At 32.8% G+C, this 24,418-nt stretch overlaps 1 protein-coding gene across 2 annotated transcripts in view; it reads left to right on the top strand.

The window, feature by feature from the left end:
- Positions 1–24,128, top strand: part of LOC129224534 (DNA-directed RNA polymerase III subunit RPC8-like) — a 36,093-nt gene extending 11,965 nt beyond the window's left edge. The window contains exons 5-7 of one of the 2 annotated variants that reach the window (XM_054859006.1): positions 993–1,085; positions 6,542–6,647; positions 22,128–24,128. In XM_054859006.1, coding sequence (XP_054714981.1) covers positions 993–1,085; positions 6,542–6,647; positions 22,128–22,175 — 247 coding nt within the window. In that variant the 3' untranslated portion in view covers positions 22,176–24,128. Of the gene's footprint in view, positions 1–992; positions 1,086–6,541; positions 6,648–18,833; positions 18,957–22,127 lie in introns of those variants that run through there. The other variant, XM_054859014.1, reaches the window with a different exon arrangement.
- Positions 24,129–24,418: the final 290 nt, after the last annotated feature.

Here is a 24,418-nt window from a genome sequence, read left to right as displayed (position 1 = left end):
TGTGAGCACGCGCGGCACCCACTTTGCACACAGCTTTCGCATGTCCAAATATTCATGCACGATCTGCCCAACACGTTCCTTTGATATCTTAAAGGTCTTGACTATCTTATCAACTTCACGCTACAATCATTCAAAACTATTTTGTGGACTTTTTTGACGTTTTCGTCAGTAAGAACATCTTTGTGGCGTCCACTGCATGCATCATCTCCCACCCTTCATTTTGTCCAGTTTAAATGTAGCAAACCACTTCTCAATGGTTGAGTTACCTGGTTCAGAATCCAAATAATGTATATAGGTCAAACCTTAGCTTCAAAGGTATTTGTTTTCGCCAAAATATATTGTTTCATTAACACAGGAAATTCTTTGTTTCTCATTTTGTACACAATAGCGAAAGTTGCTTCACTTTCAACGCTATATCTCACAAACCAGATGTCCAGCAACTGAAATTAATAAGTATATCTTTTGAAGGTTGGTACTAATTAAACACAGCGTGGATTTAACTCTATTAACGTCCTCTATATGTCGGCCTACGAATGTTTCAGCCCACCTGTCAATTATTTCATGTTTATCACAGGTCATTGTAGCATAAATTGATTTTTAGTTATAATAGTAGCAGAACTAGTTACATTTCACTTTAATTTTAATTCTTATGTTACATATGTCCAAAGCTTAGATCAGGTGATTGCAGTTTAATTTTCACAAAACACTAATTTAGATATTCATGTGAAAATTAATGTTTTTTCTGGAAAAATTTCATCTTGTGAGTCATGGAAAATCATGGATTTTGAAAAGACTTCTCTGAGGGAATTTATATCAATTAACAGCTAATTATTTGTTATACAGGTTTTACTTTTAATGTTCATGTTAAAAGTGAAAGCCAGAGATTATCTCTACAATGTTAATTTCTGAATGAGTTTTATAAAATGAATAAATACCTAACTGTTTAGTTGTTTTTCTGTATATTTATTTATAATTTCTTAATTGGGTAACAGTGATGAAAAAGAGCAACTCTGGGTTTGGGTTTTCAGTAATGAAGAAAGTGGGGAAACACATGACCTTTTTATGGATAGAGACGAGCCAATAAGGTAAATAATTCTTCAAAGCATACAATTATTACTAGTGTTAAGTTTTTAATTTTCTTTGTTGCAATGTTTTCATGCTTCAGAAGTTTTCAAAATGTTGTCATTCAAATGCAACTTTTTAAAATGGTAAAATAATTATCATTAAACTATGGTAAAATAATTATCATTAAACTATTGTATAATGATTTCAGTGTAGAACAATACAGTTGTGAAATAAATTTGCAATAAACCTGCCAACTTTTACACATTAGGCATAAAAGTTTTGCATTTTAACTATTAATGCACTTTCAGGCACCAGGCCTGATTTTTTACGCATTTCAAAATCCAAGTAAATAGGTTTCCGTGACACTTGCTCCTTTTTGTCTACTGCACAACTGTACCGCTTAGACATTAATACTTTGCCTTGATCCTTATTTTCAACCCATCCTGTATTTAAATTTTTGCTGAGAACTTGCACATTCATCTTTTTGCGGTAGTGAGCTTGATGTAGGTTTGTACACTTTTTTATAGGGGAAAGAAAATATCAAGTATAGAGAATAATGTCGCTAATGTTTTGTGCATATCTGTTTGTAATTTGTTTACCTGGAAGAAAGAAGGGCAGTGAGTTCCCATCTCTGTACAACAATAGGCAGAATTTTCTCTGGCCAACATATTTGGCTGTGGGGGTGAGATAATCAAAAGAAATGTTAATAACGTTAAAAATATGCAAAAACATTTACTCTTTAGTTTCAAAATAATATGGAAAAAATAATTTGAAAAATATATAAATGTGCATAAATATTTGAAAAGTATGCCACAGGACTAGATTTGATTCCCGGGTTGGACATGTTCAATTCAGCCGCTCTTTTCTTCAGTGGGTCAATAAAATGAGTTCCAAGCGTGCTTGGGAACTAAATCCTAGAGATTCCAATTTGGTTGACCACCTAACCAGAGCATTTGCGTTGCTTCTCAGAGCCCTTGGTCAGGAAACAGATGGGCACAGACCCTTGACCCTCATGGACTTTTGTGCCACTGTTTTTTTTTTTTTTTAATTTAAAAGCATAAGGAATTTCCAAGCATGCTGTTGATGTATGCATTAAATGTCCTGTAGCTTTTAAAGAACTTGCTTCAACTTTATATAAAGTTGATCAGTGCATTACAAATACTTTTTGTATTGCATTCTGATTTATAAAATTTAAATTACTGTCAATCTCTCAATTTACTATTGTTAAAAGGAGATATTTGCCCATTATTTGTTGATTTACATATGTACAGTTGAACCTCGATTAACCAAGCTTCGATTAACCCAAGTTTCTGTTAACTGAGCTGCTAATGAAGTCTTTTTTTTTTTTTTTTTTTAAATAATATAACTTTAATAAAATGACAAGTCTTCGATTTGGAAATAAAAATATTTTATGGAAGTTAAGAGTTTTTCAATGCATCTTTCAATATTTAACTTGGTATTGTTAAAAAGAAAAAAAAATCAATTGACTTTTTAAAACTTACTACAAGTTATTTTCCATTTTAATTTCTTTCCTGTAAAACATTACTTTTTATCTGTCCATCTTTTGGAATATTGTATTGTATTTTTTTACAATTTGTGATCCTGACAAGTTTTAATGCAAAGTTTCTATTCACCGAGCTTTCTGACATCTAAGGCACTAGCCGCTAGTTTTCCCAACTAGCTTGGATAATCGAGATTCTACTGTATTTTCATTGCAATTCTTTACTCCTTTATAGATTCTTTTTTACTTTCTTCTATAGGGTCTGGTGGGGTAAAGTGGTCATAAAATCGCAGGTTTTCAACTTTGGTGAATAATAAATACCATAAATTCTTTAAACACTTAAACTTTTTTTGTTTTTATTTTACATTGCATTGTTAAAGAACAAGGTACATTGAGTTTTAGGAAAATAAATATTGATTTAAGTAGTTTTATAACACTTTCTTTTCTCTTTGTATTTATGACCACTTTACCCCATGGGGTGGGGGAAAGTGGTCATAGCATGGGGTAAAGTGGTCATAGTTAAAAATAGATGCAAAACCATTATAAACAACCCTAATATTTGCATATTTCGGTTATTTTTATAGTTACAAGTATATGCACAAGCATATGTGTGTATACACGAGTATATACGTGTCGTGTAAACATTAGTAAACACGTTTATATATGAGTAGATACATGTATGCATCAGATACATGCATGCACGTGCCTACTGAAGTATATATACGTGTATATACGAGTATATAAGCATGTATACGTGATTACGTACAGGAATGTATGCGTGTCTACACGAGTATATACGTGTCACGTGTATGTACGGGTATATACGCGTGTAAACAAACATCATATGTGTGTATGCACATGTATCTCGAGTATATACGTGTACAGCAGACATATACATGCATACAGTAGACGTATACACGCATATATGTGTACATACATATTCGGGTATACACGAGTTAATTCGTGGATACATCCAGTGCGTGTTTGGGGGGTACGTGTCTACTCACACACACACACACACGTATATATATATATATATTGTGAAGCACGAGTATATACGTATGTATACTTGCAAACACGGTTATATGCCTATATAGACGTATATACTTAAATTTAAGTGTATACACCAGTACATGTATGTATACACGAGTATATAAGCTTACATACATGTGTGCCTACAGAGTGAATCCAAGCTCTTGGACAAAATTCTAAGGGGTGTGAGAGGGGAAAATAAGAAGCAAAGAATTATAAGAAACTTACGTTAGCTGACGCGCTACATGCACACAAAGTCAGAAACTTATGGATGCAAAACAAATCACAAATTTTTTACACAAAAAATGATTTTACCCAACATTTAATTTTTAAGAAAAATTTAGACCAGTTGCTAAAAGTTACGGCCTGTAGTAGCATTGCAAAAAAGGCACAGCGACTGATGAAAGTTTTTCAAAAGTATCGTTATTGCAACAGAGAGTGGTTTGTGATTGCGACGCATGTGTAACAGCTGCAGGCCGCAAATTTCATCAATCACTTTAAAACTTTCTTGAGACCAAAAAGTTGTTTAAAATTGTCTTTGTATAATAAATTTGTGACCTGTTTTGCATCCATCAGTTTCTGGATTTGCGTGCATGTAGCGCGTCAGCGTTGTGTTTGTGACCATATGCTCCTAAAGTGCGATTTTTTCTTTTTATCCTCCCCTCTAACACCTTTTAATAATTTGCCCAAAAGTTTAAACTCACCCTGTATACTTGTATTTCATATGCTTGTATGGAAGTGTCTACTCGAGTACGTACACGTATATACGTGTCTACCTGAGTATATAATTGTTTATATATATATATATATATATATATATATATATATATATATATATATATATATATATATATATATATATACGAGTATAAGCGAGTACATACGTGTATAGTCGAATGTATATCTGTATAGATTTAAAATACTTGCAGATATCGATATACGTATTTATTGGTGCATTTATGTGAATACGTCTATACGTGCCTACACTAGTATAATGCGTATGCATATGCATATACTCGTATATTTAACCCCGTTTACTGTAAAAATAATACATATTAAGTGAAATTAATATTCAATTTATATCTTCATTATACTTAACAATTAAGTGACATTAGAAGAACAATATTTGTTAAGCCTAATATTATGACCATTTTACCCCATCTTACTTAAACTGTTCTAAAAAATTATCTAAAATAGATTCAGCTAACTGCTAATGAGTAAGAGTTCTTGAGACATGTAGGAAGCTTTATATGCAATCAATATGTTCATAATTCTAACAAACAAAATTTCCTAAGAAAGTTAAAAGAGGTGTTTAGATTTACAAACTTTTCACATTGATATAAAATATTTTTTTTCACCAAATAAAATTTTGCCAGTTGTAAAATTTTGTATTCAAAATGTAGTTTTTAACTGCCCTACTCTATAATAAAAGTTTCACAATCATTCGAACATTTATTTCCAAGCTATAGCCATTTATTTGACGAATGACCACTTTACCCCATTGACCACTTTCCCCCACCAGACCCTATCTAATATATAGAAGAAAGTATTGGATTCGTGCAAATTTTCGAATTTCGAATTTTGACGGATTCGAACGTTTTGAGGTGTGCTGAGTCCATTTTGACTATTTTTGGAAAATGTCTGTCTGTCTGTGTGTGTGTATGTATGTGTGTATGTGTGTGTGTGTCACGTCTGTGTGTGACCAGTTTTTTGTGGCCGCTCTACAGCAAAAACTACCGCATGAAATCGAACGAAATTTGGTACACATATGTGCCCCTATGTGAACTTGTGCCCATTGGTTTTTGGCGCGAATTCCTCCAAGGGGGGTGGAGCAATGGGACATTTTTTGAGTTACGCGTGATTGCTATTCCTCAGGAAGTAACTGGCGGAATCAAACAAAATTTGGTCCACATGTTGCCCCTAACAGGAGCAGGTGCTGATTCAATTTTGGTGTCAATAGCTCAAACGGGGGTTGAAGTATAGAACGTTTTTTGTCGTCAATTGTGACTGCTGTATCTCAAGAAATAACGAACGGAATCAAACAAAAATTTTTTGACAAGTAGCCCTTAGTGGGTATAAGAGCTGATTTTATTTTGGTGTCAACAGCTAAAAAGGGGGTAGCGCAATCGCCCGTTCTTTTTTTCCATTGTGAGTGCCCTATCTCAAGAAGTAATGCTACGTTCTGGTTGAAATTTGGAATATATGTGAATCCATATGCAAACAGGCTTTGGTTCAATTTTGGCGCCAATTGCGCCAAGAGGTGCTGATTTATTTTTATTATCATTATTTTTTTAGCGAATAAAAATAGCTTTATTAATGCAACAATAAGAAAGATAAATCGTAATAGATTGTCGTCTGCATATTTCTCGTGATTTTAATTGCATGGAAATGATCGGAAATATTATCTCAATGATTTAAAATTTTTAACTGTTTCCATCTTATGTTTGTTAACAAATAAAATATTTGTAATTAATTCAAGCAAGGCTTTTAAAATAAATTTCAATTTTCGCTCTTTGCTTTGCTTTTGCAATAATTCAGACATTGGGATGGTCGTCAAGTTTTTGCATGTGTAATTTTGTTTTTGTTAGGAATATTGCTTCCTTGTCAAGCATGGGGAGGGATCAGAAAAAGGAAAAATATAGAAGAAAGTTTCGTGATGGCCACAACATACTAGTTCTCCATGGGAATGTATATGTATGAAAATTTTAAAAATGACTCAGGTTCAACTGCTCATCTCTTTTGCTCTTTGTAACTTAGATGACAGGAAGTTTTTTTTGCAATTGGTAGAACATTTTTCACCTGATATGTAAAGGCTTAAATCTTCTTAATCAACTTTTTGATCTCTATTATTTTTCTTAAGCTATTTCCTTTCTTTATTTCACACTCTTGTGCAAAGATTCTTATGAAAAAAAATCATTTTGCACACAAAATATTTTGTTACAGGTTCCGAGTAGTTGATGGCACATTTGTGGATACTACACCAACCTGCCCTGAAAATGAAGCCTCAGAATCTGAAGAGAAAGATAGAAGAGTTCCTTATTCTTTAACTGTGAGTATTGACTGCGTTTTGTATTTTAATTTTGCTTGTGATAAGTAATAAACTATCATAACGTCAGATACTTGATTTAAGACCTTGAAAAAGAAGTTTAAATCTCATTTTTATTTTTCTCCTTTCTCTAATGTATGAAAGAAAAGTCATGAGTTTTCAAATTTTTGAGTTTCAAATTTTAACTTATTTACACATGTTGGGGTGTGCCAAATCTATTTTGACCATTTTTGCAAATTTTCTGTCAGTGTATGACAAATTGTTTTCTGGTGTCCCTCTAGATCAAAACCTACTGCATGAAATGGAATAAAATTTATTCGGGTACAAATATGTGCCCCTTTGTGAATTGGCCCGTTAAGTTTTTGAAGCCAATTCTTTCAAGGGGAGTGGTGCAATCTAATTTTTTTTTATTTTTAGAATGCTAGGTTGCTATATATCAAGCATTGACAGACTGATTCATACTGGTCCCTTGTTAGACCTCAGAAAGTATGGATGTAGGTTCTATTTTGGCACCAACAGCTCAGAGATCGGGTAGAGGAATAAACAATTTATTCTGTTTTTTTGGGACTGCTACATCTCACCAGGGAACCACACGACTTCAGTAATCGTGAAAAAAGTTCAAAATGATCGCATTTGAAAGAGCATATTTAGACATTTTTTTGCCCCTTGAACTGTGTGCCCTCTTCCCCTCATTTTCGACATGTGGAGTTTTCAAGTCTGCCAAAATCTCAAGAAAAGTCGCCAAATTTAAAGATTTGGCAAAAAATTTAAAACACCACGCTATTTCATCGTCTGCATCTTGCTAGGCATCTCATTTCTATTTTGGATCATCTGCAATGCATGTGAAAGATGTTTTGCATTAATCCTTTTCTTGTGCGTGTTAAATTAAAGAATCACGATCAAGTTTATGAAGTGGAAAGTACAAGATAGCTTTATCCAGAGGAACAACAACTTTACAACAAAATTAAACCTTAATGTTGTAATTTCATTTGTGATAACAATACATTTCAGAATATTACTTATTTTAAGTGTGTTAAGTGTTAACTCTTATTAATGAAATATGCTGTAAGTATTTCTTAATAATTTGGGCGAATTACTATGAATAAGTACAAAAAACAGGCTAATTTGAGGTCATACAGTATATACATAATAAAATGGATAGTGTTTGATGTTGAAATAAAATGGTCATAGATTATGGTATCAGTTTTTTTTTTTTTAACTGTCTGACCACACTGTAAAGAAATACATTTAATTTTTAATTTGAAATGGAAATAAAAACTGAATATTAAAGTGAAAACAACGGATAGTAAGTTGTAAATAATTTTTCAATTTTGAAGTGTAATATGCACTTTAAAATCATTTATATGGGAAAGTACATCATGGAAGGATGGAAATAGATATTTTTATTCTTAAATACTATTAATATAGTTAGCGTTCATTGTAACAACCCCTGTCGTCCGAACAAACCTGTCACTGCAGCTAAAAGTGGTTATAACGTAAATGCACAAGATATTGCATGTTATTCATTTTTAAAAATACTGGAATAACTTTTATAAGTTTTGTTTCAATCAAACTACAATCACTTATTCATTTCCAGAGTAGTGCACCACACTACTTGGGCATGATACAATATGCCTGGTACAAGTCTGGGTTATTACAAACTCGGCCACTTCCATTTGAAACACCTTTGCAATTTTACTTTTTGAAGGAGTTTGACCACTGCAATATCTGTACCAGACTTAAATTGCTGAAATATTCCTGGTGCTACAATTTTCTATCTTTTAAGCATTATTTTGTTCAGTATCATATTTTTTTCCTTTCAACAGGTTTCTTTTCTTTTTATTTTCTTTCTCTTTTTTGTAAAAAACATTAATTTGCTAATTAAAATTTCTCAATAAGAAGTTTTTTTTTTAAAAAATTACATTGCTTTGAGTGCACAAATTAACTTTTCACAGAATCTTGAAGAAATACTCACAATTAATTCTTATATACTTATAAGAACAATTATAAGAAATTACTTGAAATATATTACATGAATAATTCTGTAATTAACACTTAAAGTACTAAAGTTAAACCTGCTTAAAATCCACTAAAATGCAAAATACACTTATCCTGCCCATCTCTTCTAAATTTTACTGGGGAAAGGGTCAATTCTGCCATGGGAAGCTAAAGCACAGTATAATCAGAAATGAATTTTTGAGATATTTTTGGAACTGCATTTCAGATTCCATAAAGTGAAACAGAATATAACGTACTTATCCTGATTAATTTTCAGTGAAAACCAAATAAGCAAGCTTGTACACTAAACAGGGCTCATAGTCCTCCTATATCTCCTATATTTCCTATATTTTCACCATTTGTCAGATATTCTCCTATATTTCCTATATTTTCTCACTAACTCCTATATTTTCTTCGTCGAATGTTAAATTCTACCCAAAAATGCAAAAACTTTTGATCATTTTTTTTTCTTCTTTCTCCCCCGCACTGTGCACTTACTTCTTTAATGTTGGCAGTTGTACTTAACTTCTGTTTGATTATTTTTATGCAATATACAAAATAAATGGTTTTATTTGCAACTTTAAACTTGTTTTCAATTAATTCCTTTTCTTTGAATGAGTATATTTTGTAATTTTAATAGTATAACATGTTAACTTTAAGTGTACTGCCGTAAAGGTTTTGAAAGCTTTTAATTTTGTCACATATAATTTTACATGTAGTTGAAATGACCGGTTGTAAATCAAACGGTTGTTTTTGAAAATACCACGTACAGATCTTGGTGCCAATTCAAATTTGGGTACTTCAATTGTTTCAGAGTTTGTAGCTTGCTGAAAAATGTAACTATCTCAATGGAAAAAGTCATTTTATAGGATTTTGTCCGCTTTTTTCAAATATGTACTTATTTTGTATGTATATTTTCCGAAGATTTCAGGAATAGTTCTTCTCAGAAATTTGTTTTTTTGGCTCATTTTTTTCTATCTACTAGGTTACGGTTACAAATTGGAGAGGATAATAGATGGATCTATGCTCTACTTAGGCTCTCTAACACCCTGTTTCATTTAGCAGATTAGGTAAAATTCACCCTTTATTCATGTGTACATATAAATACACATATTAACTGTAACTTATGGATAATGCCGTTACAGTGAGCGCCGGGTAATTTAATCAGTCACTTTAATGAATCAATTCCTCAAAAGTACCTTTTCATCATTAGTGTTAGCATTGAAGCAATGAGGTACCAATACTGAGAACTATGGGTAGATTTATGACATTCAAAACAGAATGTCCAAATTAATTATTACCAAGTTTTAGCAATCAATAAGAGATGTATTTTTCAAAGTACGTAAGCTAAAATCTTATAATTAATTTTATAATTGATTTTTCATACTGTTTTGGGAAAAAATTCTTTAAATAATCAGAGAATGGATTATTTGGCGGTACGGTCGAGCCCCGACTTACGCGAGGGATGCGTTCCAAGACCTCTCGCGTAAGTCGAAATTTCGCGTTGTGGAAAAGGGTATGCGTGAAAACTTTTATATGCATACACAATTAATTTAGATACTTGTAAACATCACCTAAAACGGTTTTAAACCATTCCTTAACCATACATTACATTTCTTGCATCAAAAACAAAATTTTTATTTGTATTTAATTTAAAAAGAGCTGTTTTATTCAACATAAGATACTGTTACGATGCAAAATCAATGATTAATAGGAAACAGAGACATAAATTAAACTAGTACGGGACGTACAGTAAACTAATAAAATTATACACTATTGTTGTACTGTACAATAGATCCAGTAATGATATTTGTAACTTAAACAAATGAAGGTGATGATGATCATTTACATACAATACATGTACATTTTTTGTAATATACATGTATTTTTAAATACAGTTGCTTCTCTAGTTCTTTTATAACGATTCCATATGGCAACACCTCTCTTCCTGGTTTCTTTAGTTCACAATACAAGAGCAGCTTTCATTTTCATCTGTTTTGCGTTTTGCTTGCACACTACTCGACGAGCTTTTACGGATTTCCTTTTCTTGACTTTCAATTGTGCTTATGGAAGATTCACTCACACCTAATTGTCTTGCTACCTTACTTCAGTTGAAACAGCGCTCTTTGGTGAAGGTGTCATTATATTTCATTAACTTTCTCATTTAGAATGAAAAAAAAATGGAAAATAAGGAGTAGTTATTTGTTTGCACTAACAAAGCGATGTTCAGACTAGTACGCTGTGGGAACTTCCGCTGCCAGTGATGATAAAGGGATGAAGGTTCATTTGCGGAAAAAAATATTTTTAGTAGCCAATAACTAAGTCGATACTTACGCACCGCGATTCCCTTCCGAAAGTTCTCGTGTTGCTGGCAAGGAATTCGCGTTAGGTCTAAAATTCTTTACTCGTGAAAAAATCGTGTTATAGCCGTTTCGAGTAGGTCGAATCGCGTTGTAGCGGGAGTCGACTGTATACTTCTTGTGATATCTCTTTTGACCAAAAATTTAATAAAGTTCTCTGAAATTGTATAATGAATTTTCCACGTTTTTTAAAAAAAAAGAAGAAAAAAACACGCACACACAATTTTGCTTAGTTGAATCAAAGTTTTCTTAAACGAACAGGATTCATATGAGTAAACGTCGGTACAAAAATTCATTTGCTCTCACTTCTGTGACTCATTTCATTGCTATGACTTTATGAATTCTGGAATTGTATTGATACTGGCTCTCTGCTTTTTATATTTTTTTTAGGGCTCCAAACATACTAGATGCTATACGTTTTGAAATTCCTATTGTTTTTCTACCAATCTCCTATATTTTTCCTTTTAAAATCCCATATATTTTGCTACCAAACTTCTATATATTTTGCTATCTAACTCCTATATTTTCCTGTTAAACTCCTATATATTTTTTCCACTTGCTATGAGCCCTGCTAAAGCTGAATCGCAGAAGATGACAAAAAAGCAAAAAAAAAAAAGGAAAACTAAAAAATTTGCAGACATTATGCTTTACCTTCCCATGGCAAATGCTTATTATACCAAAATGCAACATAAACATACACATTGCTATAGTTGGAAAAAATGCTTGGTAGAACTCCACTTAGAATTTAGGGGACTCGCCAAGAGAGAGAGAGAAAGAGAAGGTGGTTTAAAATCAATTTGCATTATATTTACATTGTTTTTACAATTAAAAAAAATCGTGTGGCAGCATTCCCCAGCGTCCCCCTCCCCTACCATACTACACTTTAGCAAGTTCATGTAAAAACTTTTTTTTTAATACCAGGAGGGTTAACTGCCACCTCCTGTCCCCCATTAGTGGTGGGCTTGATTTCATCACCAATAATAAAATAAAATTTGTTTAATCTTGTTTTAAAGTTGTCGTTTCTCCAGAAAAACTTTATATTTGTTAAGCTTGATAGTGGTTCTTTACTTTGACACACACAAGTGAAGCAGAGGTGTCTATTTCCTCCAAGGGTGATAGTGCTACACCCTCTCCCCCCCCCCAATATCTGGAAGGCCCCACAAAAACAAAAGCCACCTCCCCCAGACGAGAAAAAAATACCCCTAAAAACAATCCCCCAAAAATTTTCATGGAGCAGTTTGTGCCACAACTCCCCACCCTACCCCACCCCCACCTCACAATTAGTGTTTTATTTAAATTGATTAGTCATTTTATTCAGTGTTGGGCATTAATCAACTAAATCCTCTATCGACTAAAGTAATCTGACTCCCATTTAGTTCAGACTAATATTTTAAAAATTTAATTCAATTGCAGAAGAAGATTAACGTTAGTTTAAACTAACTCGTTAGTTGACTAAAAAAACTAATTTAGTTCAGATTGATTTAGTTCAGATTAAAGTAATCAGATTGAATTTAGTCAAACTAATTTAATCAGATTGATTTAGTCAACTAAAGTAATCAGATTAAATTTCGTCAGATTAAAATTTATACTAAATCTAATCAGATTGAAATAAATCTACACTGTTAAAACTACAGATTGCGTTTGGATTCTTTAAGGGGTTCCTTTCTCTTCTCCCCCCCCCCCCAATAAATATTAAGAAGCTCCTAATGTGTTACGGGGGGGCATTGGGGGTTGGGGGCTGACCCCCTTACCGATTTAAGACCTTAAAAAATCAATAATTTTTAAAAACACCTCCTTTGGACTGACGCAGTTTGCGACATGACCCACACTACCCCCCCCCCCTCCCATTTGGTACACAATACTGCTTTTGGTCTTCCTTATCTTTATCTTCTTTATCTTTACTAATAATAAAGCTGAAAGTCTCTCTGTCGGGAGGAGATCTGTAGGATGTCTTGATCTCTGTGACGCGCATAGCGCCTAGACCGTTCGGCCGATTTTCATGAAATTTGGCGCAAAGTTAGTTTGTTGCATAGTGGTGTGCACCTCAAAGCGATTTTTCGAAAATTCGATTTTGTTCTTTTTCTATTCCAATTTTAAGCCCATTTTTCACAGAAATTTAATAAAATGGGAAAGAATTTGTTCTGAAAATTATCTTTCTTTATCTTTCTTTTCTTTACTTCTTTATCTTTCTCCTTTTCCTTTCTTTTTAAACAACAAACCTGAAAGTCTCTCTGTATGGATGTCTGGATCTCTGTGACGCGCATAGCGCCTAGATCGTTCGGCCCGATTTTCATGAAATTTGGCACAAAGTTAGTTTGTAGAATGGGGGTGTGCTCCTCGAAGCGATTTTTCGAAAATTCGATTTTATGAATTTTCTATTAAAATTTTAAGCCTTTTACACATAATCTTTACTAAGATTAAAGCTGAAAGTCTCTTTTGAGGATGTCTGGATGTCTGAATCTCTGTGACGCGCATAGCGCTTAGACTGTTCGGCCGATTTTCATGAAATTTGGCAAAGTTAGTTTGTATCATGGGGGTGTGCACCTCGAAGCGATTTTTCGAAAATTCGATGTGGTTTTTTTTTCTATTCCGATTTTAGGAACAAAATTATCATAAGATGGACGAGATTACCATAACGTGGAACCATAACATGGGCATAAGCCAATTGGCGATAAAATTCACCATACATTATTTGTAAATATACAGGTGGACCAAAAGACCTTTTAATTTTCTATTAGGGGCAAAGCCGTGCGGGTACCACTAGTACTGGAATAAAGGCTTGATTTTTTTCATATCCAGATAGCCGATGCCTATTCCCTATTGCAGTTACTTATATGAGGGGATGCCCCCCTCTCAAAAAGAAATTCACTCCACTCAAATTATGGGGGGTGGTTAAAAACGCGAAAATTTTCCAAAAACAAACCTTAAAATTTTGAAGTCTGCGCCACCCGCCCCACTAACACCCCCCCCCCCGTAGGCCCCACCGCTTCTGATCTTATTCGAATAAAATGCTTGAATTGTTTTATCCAGATGGCCGATGCTTGTTCTGTTTCAAAGTAACTAACTTATTTAAGGAAATACCCCCCTTAGATTGAACCCCCCCTCAAATTACGGGGGAAGGGGGCTCCCCCAAAAAACATAAGTACAATTTTTTTCAAAAACAAGCACTAAAAATTTTAAGTTTGAATCAACCTCTCCACTGACCACGCCCCCCCCCCCCCCCATAGACCACACTGCTTCTGATTTTATTCGAATAAAGTGCTTGAATTTTTTTTATCCAGACGGCTTATGCATGTTCTCTTTCAGAGTAACTTGCGTAAGGGGATACACCCTTTTAAATAGAAACCCCCGCAAATTACGGGGGGTTCCCCACCCCCAAAAAACTCATTAAAACACGAAAATTTTTAAAAAACAAACCTTAAAAATTCGAAGTTTGTGCGCCCCGCCCCCCCCCCCCCCCCCCGGAGGTCACACTGCTTCTGATCTTATTAGAATAAAATGTTTGATTTTTTTTTTATCCAGACGGCCAATGCCTGTTCTGTTTCAGAGTAACTTAAGTAAGGAGATCCCTCCCTTAAATAGAAACTGCCCTCAAGTTATGGAGGGTGGGGGATTCTCCCCCCCCCCAAAACATTGTAAACGCTAAAATTTTTCAAAAACAAGCCCTAAAAATTTTACGCCACCCGCTATACTGACCAGGCCCCCCCCCCCCCCCGGAGACCACACTGCTTCTGGTTTTATTGGAATAAAATTCTTGAATTTTTTAAATCCAGATGGCTGATGCATGGTCTGTTTCTGAGTAACTTACGTAAGGGGATACCCCTCCTTAAATAAGAAAGTCCCTCATATTCTGGGGGGCTCCCCCACCTTCAAAAACCTATTAAAAACACAAAAAATTTTCAAAAACAAACCTTTCAAATTTGAAGTCGGCGCCACGGACCCCATACTCGAAAATACAAGTATTTTTTCTTATATGCACGCATGAATATATATATACACGTTTAAAAGCTAATTTACCTCTGTACACGAGTACACTTGGGGTAACACGTATCTATACGCATATTCTCGTGTGTACAAGTACACACTCGTATATACACATATTTACTCGTGCAAAAATGCATAAATATGCATATACACGTAGAAATACAAATGTACCATTGTACACGAGTATACTCAGATTAAACACGTATCTATACGTCTTTTCTCGTGTGAAATCGCACTTACTCGTTTGTACACGTATTTTCTCGTATATGCATGCATAAATATGTATATAAACGTTTAAATACAAATTTACCTTTGTAGGCGAGTTTAGTCGGGTTAACACGTATCCACACACAAATTCTAGTATGTACACGAACATACTCGTATATACAAGTATTTACTCGTGTTTGCACACATAAATAAGTATACAGGATGTATCAGTACAGCGTTTACATACTTTCAGGGCAGATACAGTGCACCTAGACGCGATAGTGACGACACAAAGTGTAAGACAGGGCACGATTAAGAGGAGAAAACATGTTTATTATTTTTAATACAGCAAAAATACTGGTAAGATTTGTCTGGTGCATACAACAGATGTTGCTACGTAAACCGAAGCATCAGATGACGGTGCATGCGCACATGTGGTTTTTGTTCCACCAGGAAGTCCAGGACCCGCCCGGTATTTTTGCTAAATTTCGATATTACGGGTGGGGTCGTAATTTCGAACACCTTCTTTGATGATGATCGTTGGTCCCTTAATTTTCTTTTTCCTTAGTTTTTTGCTGTACTAAAGATTCTGAACATGTTCTCTTTTCTTATTCGTGTTTTGTGTTTTTGGTGATTGGTGTTGTCACTACCCGCGCCAGGAAAGTGTTTCCGACCATGCATTGCTATGTGTTTCCCCTCGTCTAGGTGTACTCTATCTGCCCTGAAAGTCTGTAAACGCTGTACTGATAAACATTATGTATACTTAGAAGTTTGAATATAAATCTGTGCACTAATAGACTCGGGAAATACGTATTTATACGTAAAATTTCGTGTTTACACTTACGAACTCGTATATACACGTATTTACTTCTGTTTGCACGTAGAGATACAAAATTCCTGTAGACACGAATATACTCAGGTTAACACGTACAGCTTCGTATATACACGTACACACTCGTATATACATGTACACACTTGTATATACACGTACTTACTCGTATATACACGTACTTACTCGTATATACACGTACTTACTCGTATATACACGTACTAACTCGTGTATGCACGCATAAATATGTATTTTAACCAAAAGTACAAATGTACCTCTCTACTCGAGTATACTCGGGTTAAACACGTATCTATACACATATTCTTGTGTGTGCACGTACATACTCGTATATACTTGTATTTTCTCATGTATGCACGCATAAAAATGTATATGCAATCTTAAATACAAATGTACCTCTACACACGAGTATACTCGGTGTAACATTTATCTATACGCATATTCTCGTGTAAATACAACGACCTCTACACTCGAGTATACTCGGTGTAACATTTATCTATATGCATATACTCGTGTGAATACTTACATACTCGTATTCTCTTATATGCACGCATAAATATGTATATACAAAGCAAATTTCTCTGTACACGAGTATATTCGGGGTAACAAGTATCTATATACATATTCTCTCGTGTGTTCACGTACATACTCGTTTATACACGCATTTATTTATGTATAAACGCACAAATATGCATATACACATAGAAATACAAATGTACCATTGTACACGAGTATACTCAGGCTAAAAAAAACCTAGACATCTATTCTTGCTTGTACACGAACTTACTCGAATATACACGTATTTTCTCATATATGCATGCATAAATATGTATATATACGTTTAAATACAAATTTACCTCTGTTCACGAGTATACTCGGATTAACACGTATCCATACGTATATTCCTTTGTGTACACGTATATACTCGTGTATACATGTATTTACTCGTGTATGCACAAATAAATTTGTACATACACTTAGAAATTAAACATAGCTCCGTGCACAAATATACTCGGGATAACACGTATTTATACGTATAAACTCGTGTTTACAAATATGTATCGTATATACACATATTTACTTGTGTTCACACGTATTTGTAGGTATATACACGTAGAAATACAAAATTCCTGTATACACGAATATCGTCGAGTCAACACGTATATACACGTATATGCACAAAAATACTCGTATACACACGTACTTACTCGTATATACACGTATAACTCGTGTATGCACGCATAAATATGTATTTTAACGTACAAGTACAAATGTACCTCTGTACACGAGTATACTCGGGTTAAACACGTATCTATAAGCCTATTATCATGTATGCACGTACTTACTCGTATATACACGTATTTTCTCGTATATGCCTGCATAAATATGTATATACACGTTTAAATAGAAATTTACCTCTGTACACGAGTATACTCGGGGTAACACGTATGTATAAGTATATTCTCGTGTGTACATGAACATACTTGTATATACACGTACCTTCTCGTATATGCACGCTTAAATATGTATATAAACGTAGAAATTCAAATGTACCTCTTTACACGAGTATACTCGGAGTAACATGTATCTATATGCATATTCTCATGTGTACACGTATATACATGTATCTTAGCTTGTGTGTACGCATAAATATGTATATACACAATTAAAAGCAAATTTACCTCTGTACACGAGTATACTCGGGGTAACACGTATCTATACGCATAATCGTGTGTGCACGTACATACTCGTATATACACGTATTTACTCGCTTATAAACGCATAAATATGCACATACACGTAGAAATACAAATGTGCCATCTTACACGAGTATACTCGGGTTAAACACATATCTATAAGCCTATTGTCGTGTGTGCACGTACTTACTCGTATATACACGTATTTTCTCGTATACGCCTGCATAAATATGTATATACACGTTTAAATATAAATGTACCTCTTTACACGAGTAAATTCGGGGTAACACATATCTATGAGCATATTCTCGTCTGTGCACGAACATACTTGTATATACACGTACTTTCTCATATACGCACGCTGGAATATGACGTAGAAATACAAATGTACCATTTTACACGAGTATACTCAGGGTAACACGTATCTAGACGCATATTCTTATGTGTACACGTACATACTCTTATATACACGTACATACTCGTATATACACGTATTTACTGGTGTATGCACACATAAATATGTATATTTACTTAAAATTTCAAATATACCTCCGTACACGAACATACGCGGGATAACACGTTTATATACGTATATACCCGCACGTAGTCGTATGTACACGCATTAACTCGTGTATGCTTGCATAAATATATATATACACTTAGAAATACAAATGTGCCTCTGTTCATGTGATATTTATATTTTACGAATGTAATCTGAATTAAAAAAGTAATCAAATCAATTTGATTACTTTTAATCTGATTACTTTTAGTCTGATTAAATTCAATCTGATTAATTTAATCTGAACTAAATCAATCTGAACTAAATTAGTTTTTTTAGTCAACTAACGAGTTAGTTTAAACTAACGTTAATCTTCGTCTGCAATTGAATTAAATTTTTAAAATATTAGTCTGAACTAAATGGGAGTCTGATTACTTTAGTCAACTAATCAATCAATTACAAATTTAGTTGATTTTTTTAGTTGATGCCCAACACTGATTTTATTCATGCCTTATCTCAGACAATATTTATGATTGTTCATTTGTAATTTGTTTATCTCTAAATAAAATGCATTTTGTTTAAATATTTTTTTTACAGGGAGCTATAAATGAACATGGTTTGAGATTGCTATCTTGGTGGAGTTAAAAACTTGACCATGGGTGAAAATACGTGTACATATACTATTTTTATTGTACATATACTACTTGTAGAGGAATGTTGGGCAAAGTGAAATAGTTAAGATGGTTACTTAAAACATCTTTCACGCACTTTGTCCAAACATGACCAAAAATGACAATGAGATGTCTTGTCAGAAGCAGATTTTGAATCCGTGCTGTACATTCCATTTCCAAACAAAACTTGCTAAATTTGGCGACTTTACTTAATATTTTGGCAGACTTTAAGGCCTCATATTTCGATAACAGGGCCACAAGGGCACATAATTTTTGTGCCACAAACATATTTTACGATGCTCTTCCAGATGCTTCCAGTTTGGATTTTTTTTGTATTTCCTTGATCGTGTGGTTTCCTGGTCAGGAAGTAAAGCAAAATTCAGACAAAATTCAATGTGTAGGTAGGCCTCAGAAGGGAGACATACTGATTTACTTTTTATGCCAATGCGATCAAAGGTGTTATAGAATGTTTTTTCTCATTCATTCAGGAAGTAATATGAGAATTCAGATAAAATTTGATACCTACACAACACGTTAACAGGAACTGGTTTAATTTTGGTGGCATTTGCTCCAATAGGTTTTGATTTTTCCGTTGTTTGTATGAGCTATAATCGCCTTAATTTAATAAGGAATGTGAAAGATGAATTAATTGTCAGTTCTTCAAAAGGAATCACCATCAGATGTGAGAACAATTTCTGAGTGAAACAAATAATTTCTGCAGTGTCAAAGCTAGAAAAGTAATGTTCTTAGAAATTTAACCTGAGATATTCTGATGCCTAATTGACAATTGTTAAAAAGCAAGTTAACATAAAAAGAAGCTGTAGTAAAGTCATGGGGTAAAAAATCATATGTTCTCCATTGATTGACTTTCAACCCATGAGTTTTCAGTCGTTTTTCATCTTGTACTATGTGCTCTTATTGTTTGACTTTTAGTCTGACCCAGTGGTTGGAAGTAGGGCGCTGCAAGTAGCGACGCTACTGTAGTAGCTACATTTTTCAGTAGTTTGTAGTGTAGCGCACTACTTTTGAAAAAGAGTAGTGGAGTGAGTAGTTCGTTACAAAAAAATAGTAGTTTGTAGCGATTTCTGAAAACTACTTTTTAATAAAGATTTTTTTTTTTTAAAGAAACAATTCGGTTCAAACGAATTTGACTCGTGCAAATCTTACGCGAGTACATCAACGGATGCAATGAGAAATAAGACTTATAAAAATATGAGATGACCTCTCGCATATCATTTTGACACCATACCTTCTATCTGTGTGACGCCATTAGTTCGTTTGCAATTGTAATTTTCATATTTCGCCAAAATTTGTATTGAATAGAGCTTGACGTAAAAAGAAAAGTGTATATGAATTAGCGATAACCGCCAATTTAGTAACTCCTTTGTTTTTTCTGACTGTCGGGAATGTCCCGTGGATGAACGTTTTAAACTTCAAAGAGATCCAACACTGTAAAAACATTTATTTTCTCGAAAATGAAGATATCGATGATTTTGTGAATTGAAAATTTCGTTAATTTTATATGAACAAACCTAAAGTTGAAAAGAAAAATATATATAATATATATATTTCGTGAAGCTTAAATTTTCAAGCTACTGTAAATGTTATAGATGAGGATGATATTGAATTGCCCCTTGCCGGCTTACAATGAATACGAGAATTACAGTGTTATATAAGAGAAGAATAACGGACATTTTGGGGGGAAAAATTAATAATAGATAATTCTTAGTAATATTCCATGTTCAAATGAGCTAATTTGTCAATCTAAACCTTTTTTTGTTCAATCCTCTTACCGTGTGTGTTTGCATTAGGGTGTCCGCCAAAAATCGAAAATTGATTTTTCAAGTCGCACACCCTTTTATATTTTCCCGCTTACATCAAAACAATTATAAAAAAGTTTCATATAATTTGAACAACTGCAACCAGTGCCAAATTAAAAAAAAAAAATTAGAAACTCGAAATTTCTGTTGATAAAACGTTGCCCCCCTATACCCCGCATGCACCACAAAAACATTTATTCAAATTAGAAAACATTAAGGTATTCCCTACACTTGGCCTAAAATTATAACTTTCTTCAAAAAATTGTTTTTTTTTTCGATACATATTTTTTCAAATTTATGGTAAATTTTACGAAATTACCAAGCTGAAAAATATCAACAGTAAAGTAGGTAATTAGCGTTAAATAGAAATTTTTGCTATCCTGCAATATTGAAGTCTTCTACATAGTACTCAAAGATATGAATTTTTTCAAGGTTAAGTTGAATTTTTCATTTTAAATGTATTATTTTTTTGTTACTCATTTGAAAATGTTGATCTGAAAATGAGCTCGCTAATAATTTTTGAACTTGATTTTTATTTAAATTCATGTGTAAATTTTTAAAAGATAAATAGGAAAAAAATCAATTATTTGAAGAAAATTATAATTTTTAGGCCAAGTGTGGGATATCCAAATGATTTTTAATTTGAATAAATATTTTTTGTGGTACATGTAAAAAGTAGGATTTAGGGGCAACGTTTTATCAACAGGAATTTCGAATTTTTAAAAAGTTTTTTTTTTTGGGGGGGGGGGGAGCTAGCATACAAGTGCTGGTTTACACTTTCAGACGCAAGTAGGCACGGGTTGCCGTTATTCAATAAATTATATGAAACATTTTTTCAAATTGTTTTGACATAACTGGAAAAATATAAAAGGGTATGACTTGAAAAATCGACTCATTTTTTGTGGGACACACTAAACCCACTTATTTTATTTTATTTCATTTTTTTATTTTTGTTTATTTACTTATTTTTTGAAAAGTAGCAAAGTAGTGACTACATTTCAAAAGTAGTTTGTAGTTGCTACTTTTTTAAAAAAAGTAGTTGTAGTTGTAGTTAACTACATTTGTAAGAAAGTAGCTGTAGTTGTAGTTCGCTACCAAAAAAATGTAGTTTTTCCAACCACTGGTCTGACCTTTTTAGTATAATGCTGGTGTCTTTCTGGTTGCGGACATGTTTACTTACAACTTTTTGCTGTTGTACCTTTAGTGTTCTTGCACTGATGAAATGACTCCCTTGTACCCTTGAAATAGCCCTTTTCAGTACTTTCCTCACAATTAGTGTTTTATTTACATTGATTAGTCATTTTATTCATGCGTTATCTCAGACAATATTTATGATTGTTCATTTGTAATTTGTTTATCTCTAGAAGAAATGCATTTTGTTTAAATATTTTTTCTTGCAGGGAGCTATAAATGAACCTGGTTTGGGATTGCTATCTTGGTGGAGTTAGAAACTTGATCATGGGTGAACATACTTGTACATATACTATTTTATTGTACATATACTACTTGTAGAGGAATGTTGGGCAAAGTGAAATAGTTAAAATGGCTGAGTGTTTTCAAAGTGAACAAATTAGAGATTTGTTTTGAAAATTACAGTACAAGAAGAAAGAACATTGTATTTTGTAATAAAACTTGTATTGAAACAGTGATTTTTATTTTTGGGAGTCAATGTGAACCTTCAAAAAAAAAAAAAAAAAAAAAGGTGGAAAATTTTTACATTTTTTTTATGGGGCAAAGTGAAAAATAAAATATTTTTCAAATGAAATATTTTCCATACGATTATAAAAAATATTTTTGATCAAATGAATCAGTGAATAATAGATTGAATGAATAAATGAAAAGATACTGAAACAAGAAACAAATAATTCAATAAATGAATTATATATGAAGAAAAATAAATAAGTGAGGTAAAAAAAAGGAATGAGTAAGAAAAGAAATGAATAAATAAGTGAATTACTTAATCAAAAACTGTAAATGCATTAACTAATAAATGAATTTATCAGTAATTTAGTGAATGGTTGAGCAACTAAACAAAATAAAACTATTTCACTTTGCCCCATCCACTTTGCCCCGCATGCACTTGACTAATTGTACAAAATATTTAAAATACAAATAAGCTTAATATTGACTAAATAAATACTGCATTGAATGTTAGAAGGCCTCAATTAATATTTAAAATTTTAATAACAAGAACTTTGTCATTCTATAATAACAAAAATACTTTTTGGTTTACAACAAAGTAATACAACATGAGTATCAATTTTTGAAAATTGCCTGTCTTATCATGTGCTTTAATCCTCAGTGGTAATTTTCCCCCGACTAGAATAGACCACATGTGCAACTACATAGTTAAAATATTACCAGATAGGTGGCGCTAAAACCAGTAATTGTTTCAGTTTCACTTTTGCCCCCACATTCCTCTACTTGATTTGCAATGTTTGAAACATAAAATTTAACATGATCAGCACTATTTTTAATGTTTATTAACACATATACAAGGCTTTCTTTTAAATTTTTATTTACATTCAGTTAAATATTTTTAAATACATTGTGCTTTTGTTTACATTCAAAGGATATTGCATAACATTATCACATTTGTGACTTGCTTCTTTCTTTACAGTGACTAGACTTGGGTCTGATAAGCATTTATAATATATACACAGAAGCAATCCTGAAAACTATAATAAATATTTACAATAACTATACACTTATGTAGAGCTTGCAAAATCATCCATGCACTGATACATCTTATTAAATGGTTCTATATAATTTTTTATGTGTGTTTTTGATGCTTGAAAAGATCTTCAAAACATCTAATTGAAAACTCGATGTCATACATATTGTGATTATCTTTTTTTTTTTTTTTAAATTGTTCGATAGCTTGTACTTTAAATTTTGTTAAAGTTGTCCTATGAATATTTACCTGTCACATACATGTATCTGTATATTTTTAGTATTAAATTGAATGGTAGGTACAAAGAGGCATTGTGTGGGTGAAATATATTATTTACTTAAACCTTCTTGAGGTCTTTTAGGAACATAATATTCTTTAAACTATTTTTTAATGATAATAATGAACAGTTGTTATTAAAAAAAAATTTTTTTTGAAAGAAATACAATAAATTGTTATTTCACAAATCTGTATATTACGGAAGTTCTTCATCTCTTTAAGATGAACTGTACAGACATATAATGTTTGTACCAAAGACATAATTCAAGATGGATGAAACCAGCTATTTTGAGCACAGAGAAAAAGACATTAAATCAAAAAAAAACTTTTCTGCAGCAATTGTTTGAATCAATTATCTGTAATGTTTTGACAAGTTCTGTTGTGTAACTTTGGTTCTTTTTCATCATGTTTAAGAATAAAGATTTTCTAAACTTTTTTTTTTTCATACCTCTATTCTCAGGGTTCGTACGCCCTTGAAAAACCTTGAAAAGTGCTTGAAAAAAAAGTTCATTTTCAAGTGCTTGAAAACCTTGAAAAAGTTTTAAAACCTTGAAAAAGTTTCTTAGTGCTTAAATTCTCTCAAAAATCAACAAATTGTGCTTAGAAGTTTTAAAAAAGTATTTCACCAATGCAATTTTCTGAACATGTGTTCAGTATGCAACATCGCGAAAAATTGCTTCCGTGTTTGGGATTTCAATCCTTTTGCATCTTGTAAATATTTTGATGTTTTTTACAACCGAA

Source organism: Uloborus diversus, chromosome 1, assembly GCF_026930045.1.
Source record: "Uloborus diversus isolate 005 chromosome 1, Udiv.v.3.1, whole genome shotgun sequence".
NCBI lineage: Eukaryota > Metazoa > Arthropoda > Arachnida > Araneae > Uloboridae > Uloborus > Uloborus diversus.
Note: the sequence above shows the minus strand (reverse complement) of the source record. Positions and strands in the feature narration are given on the sequence as shown.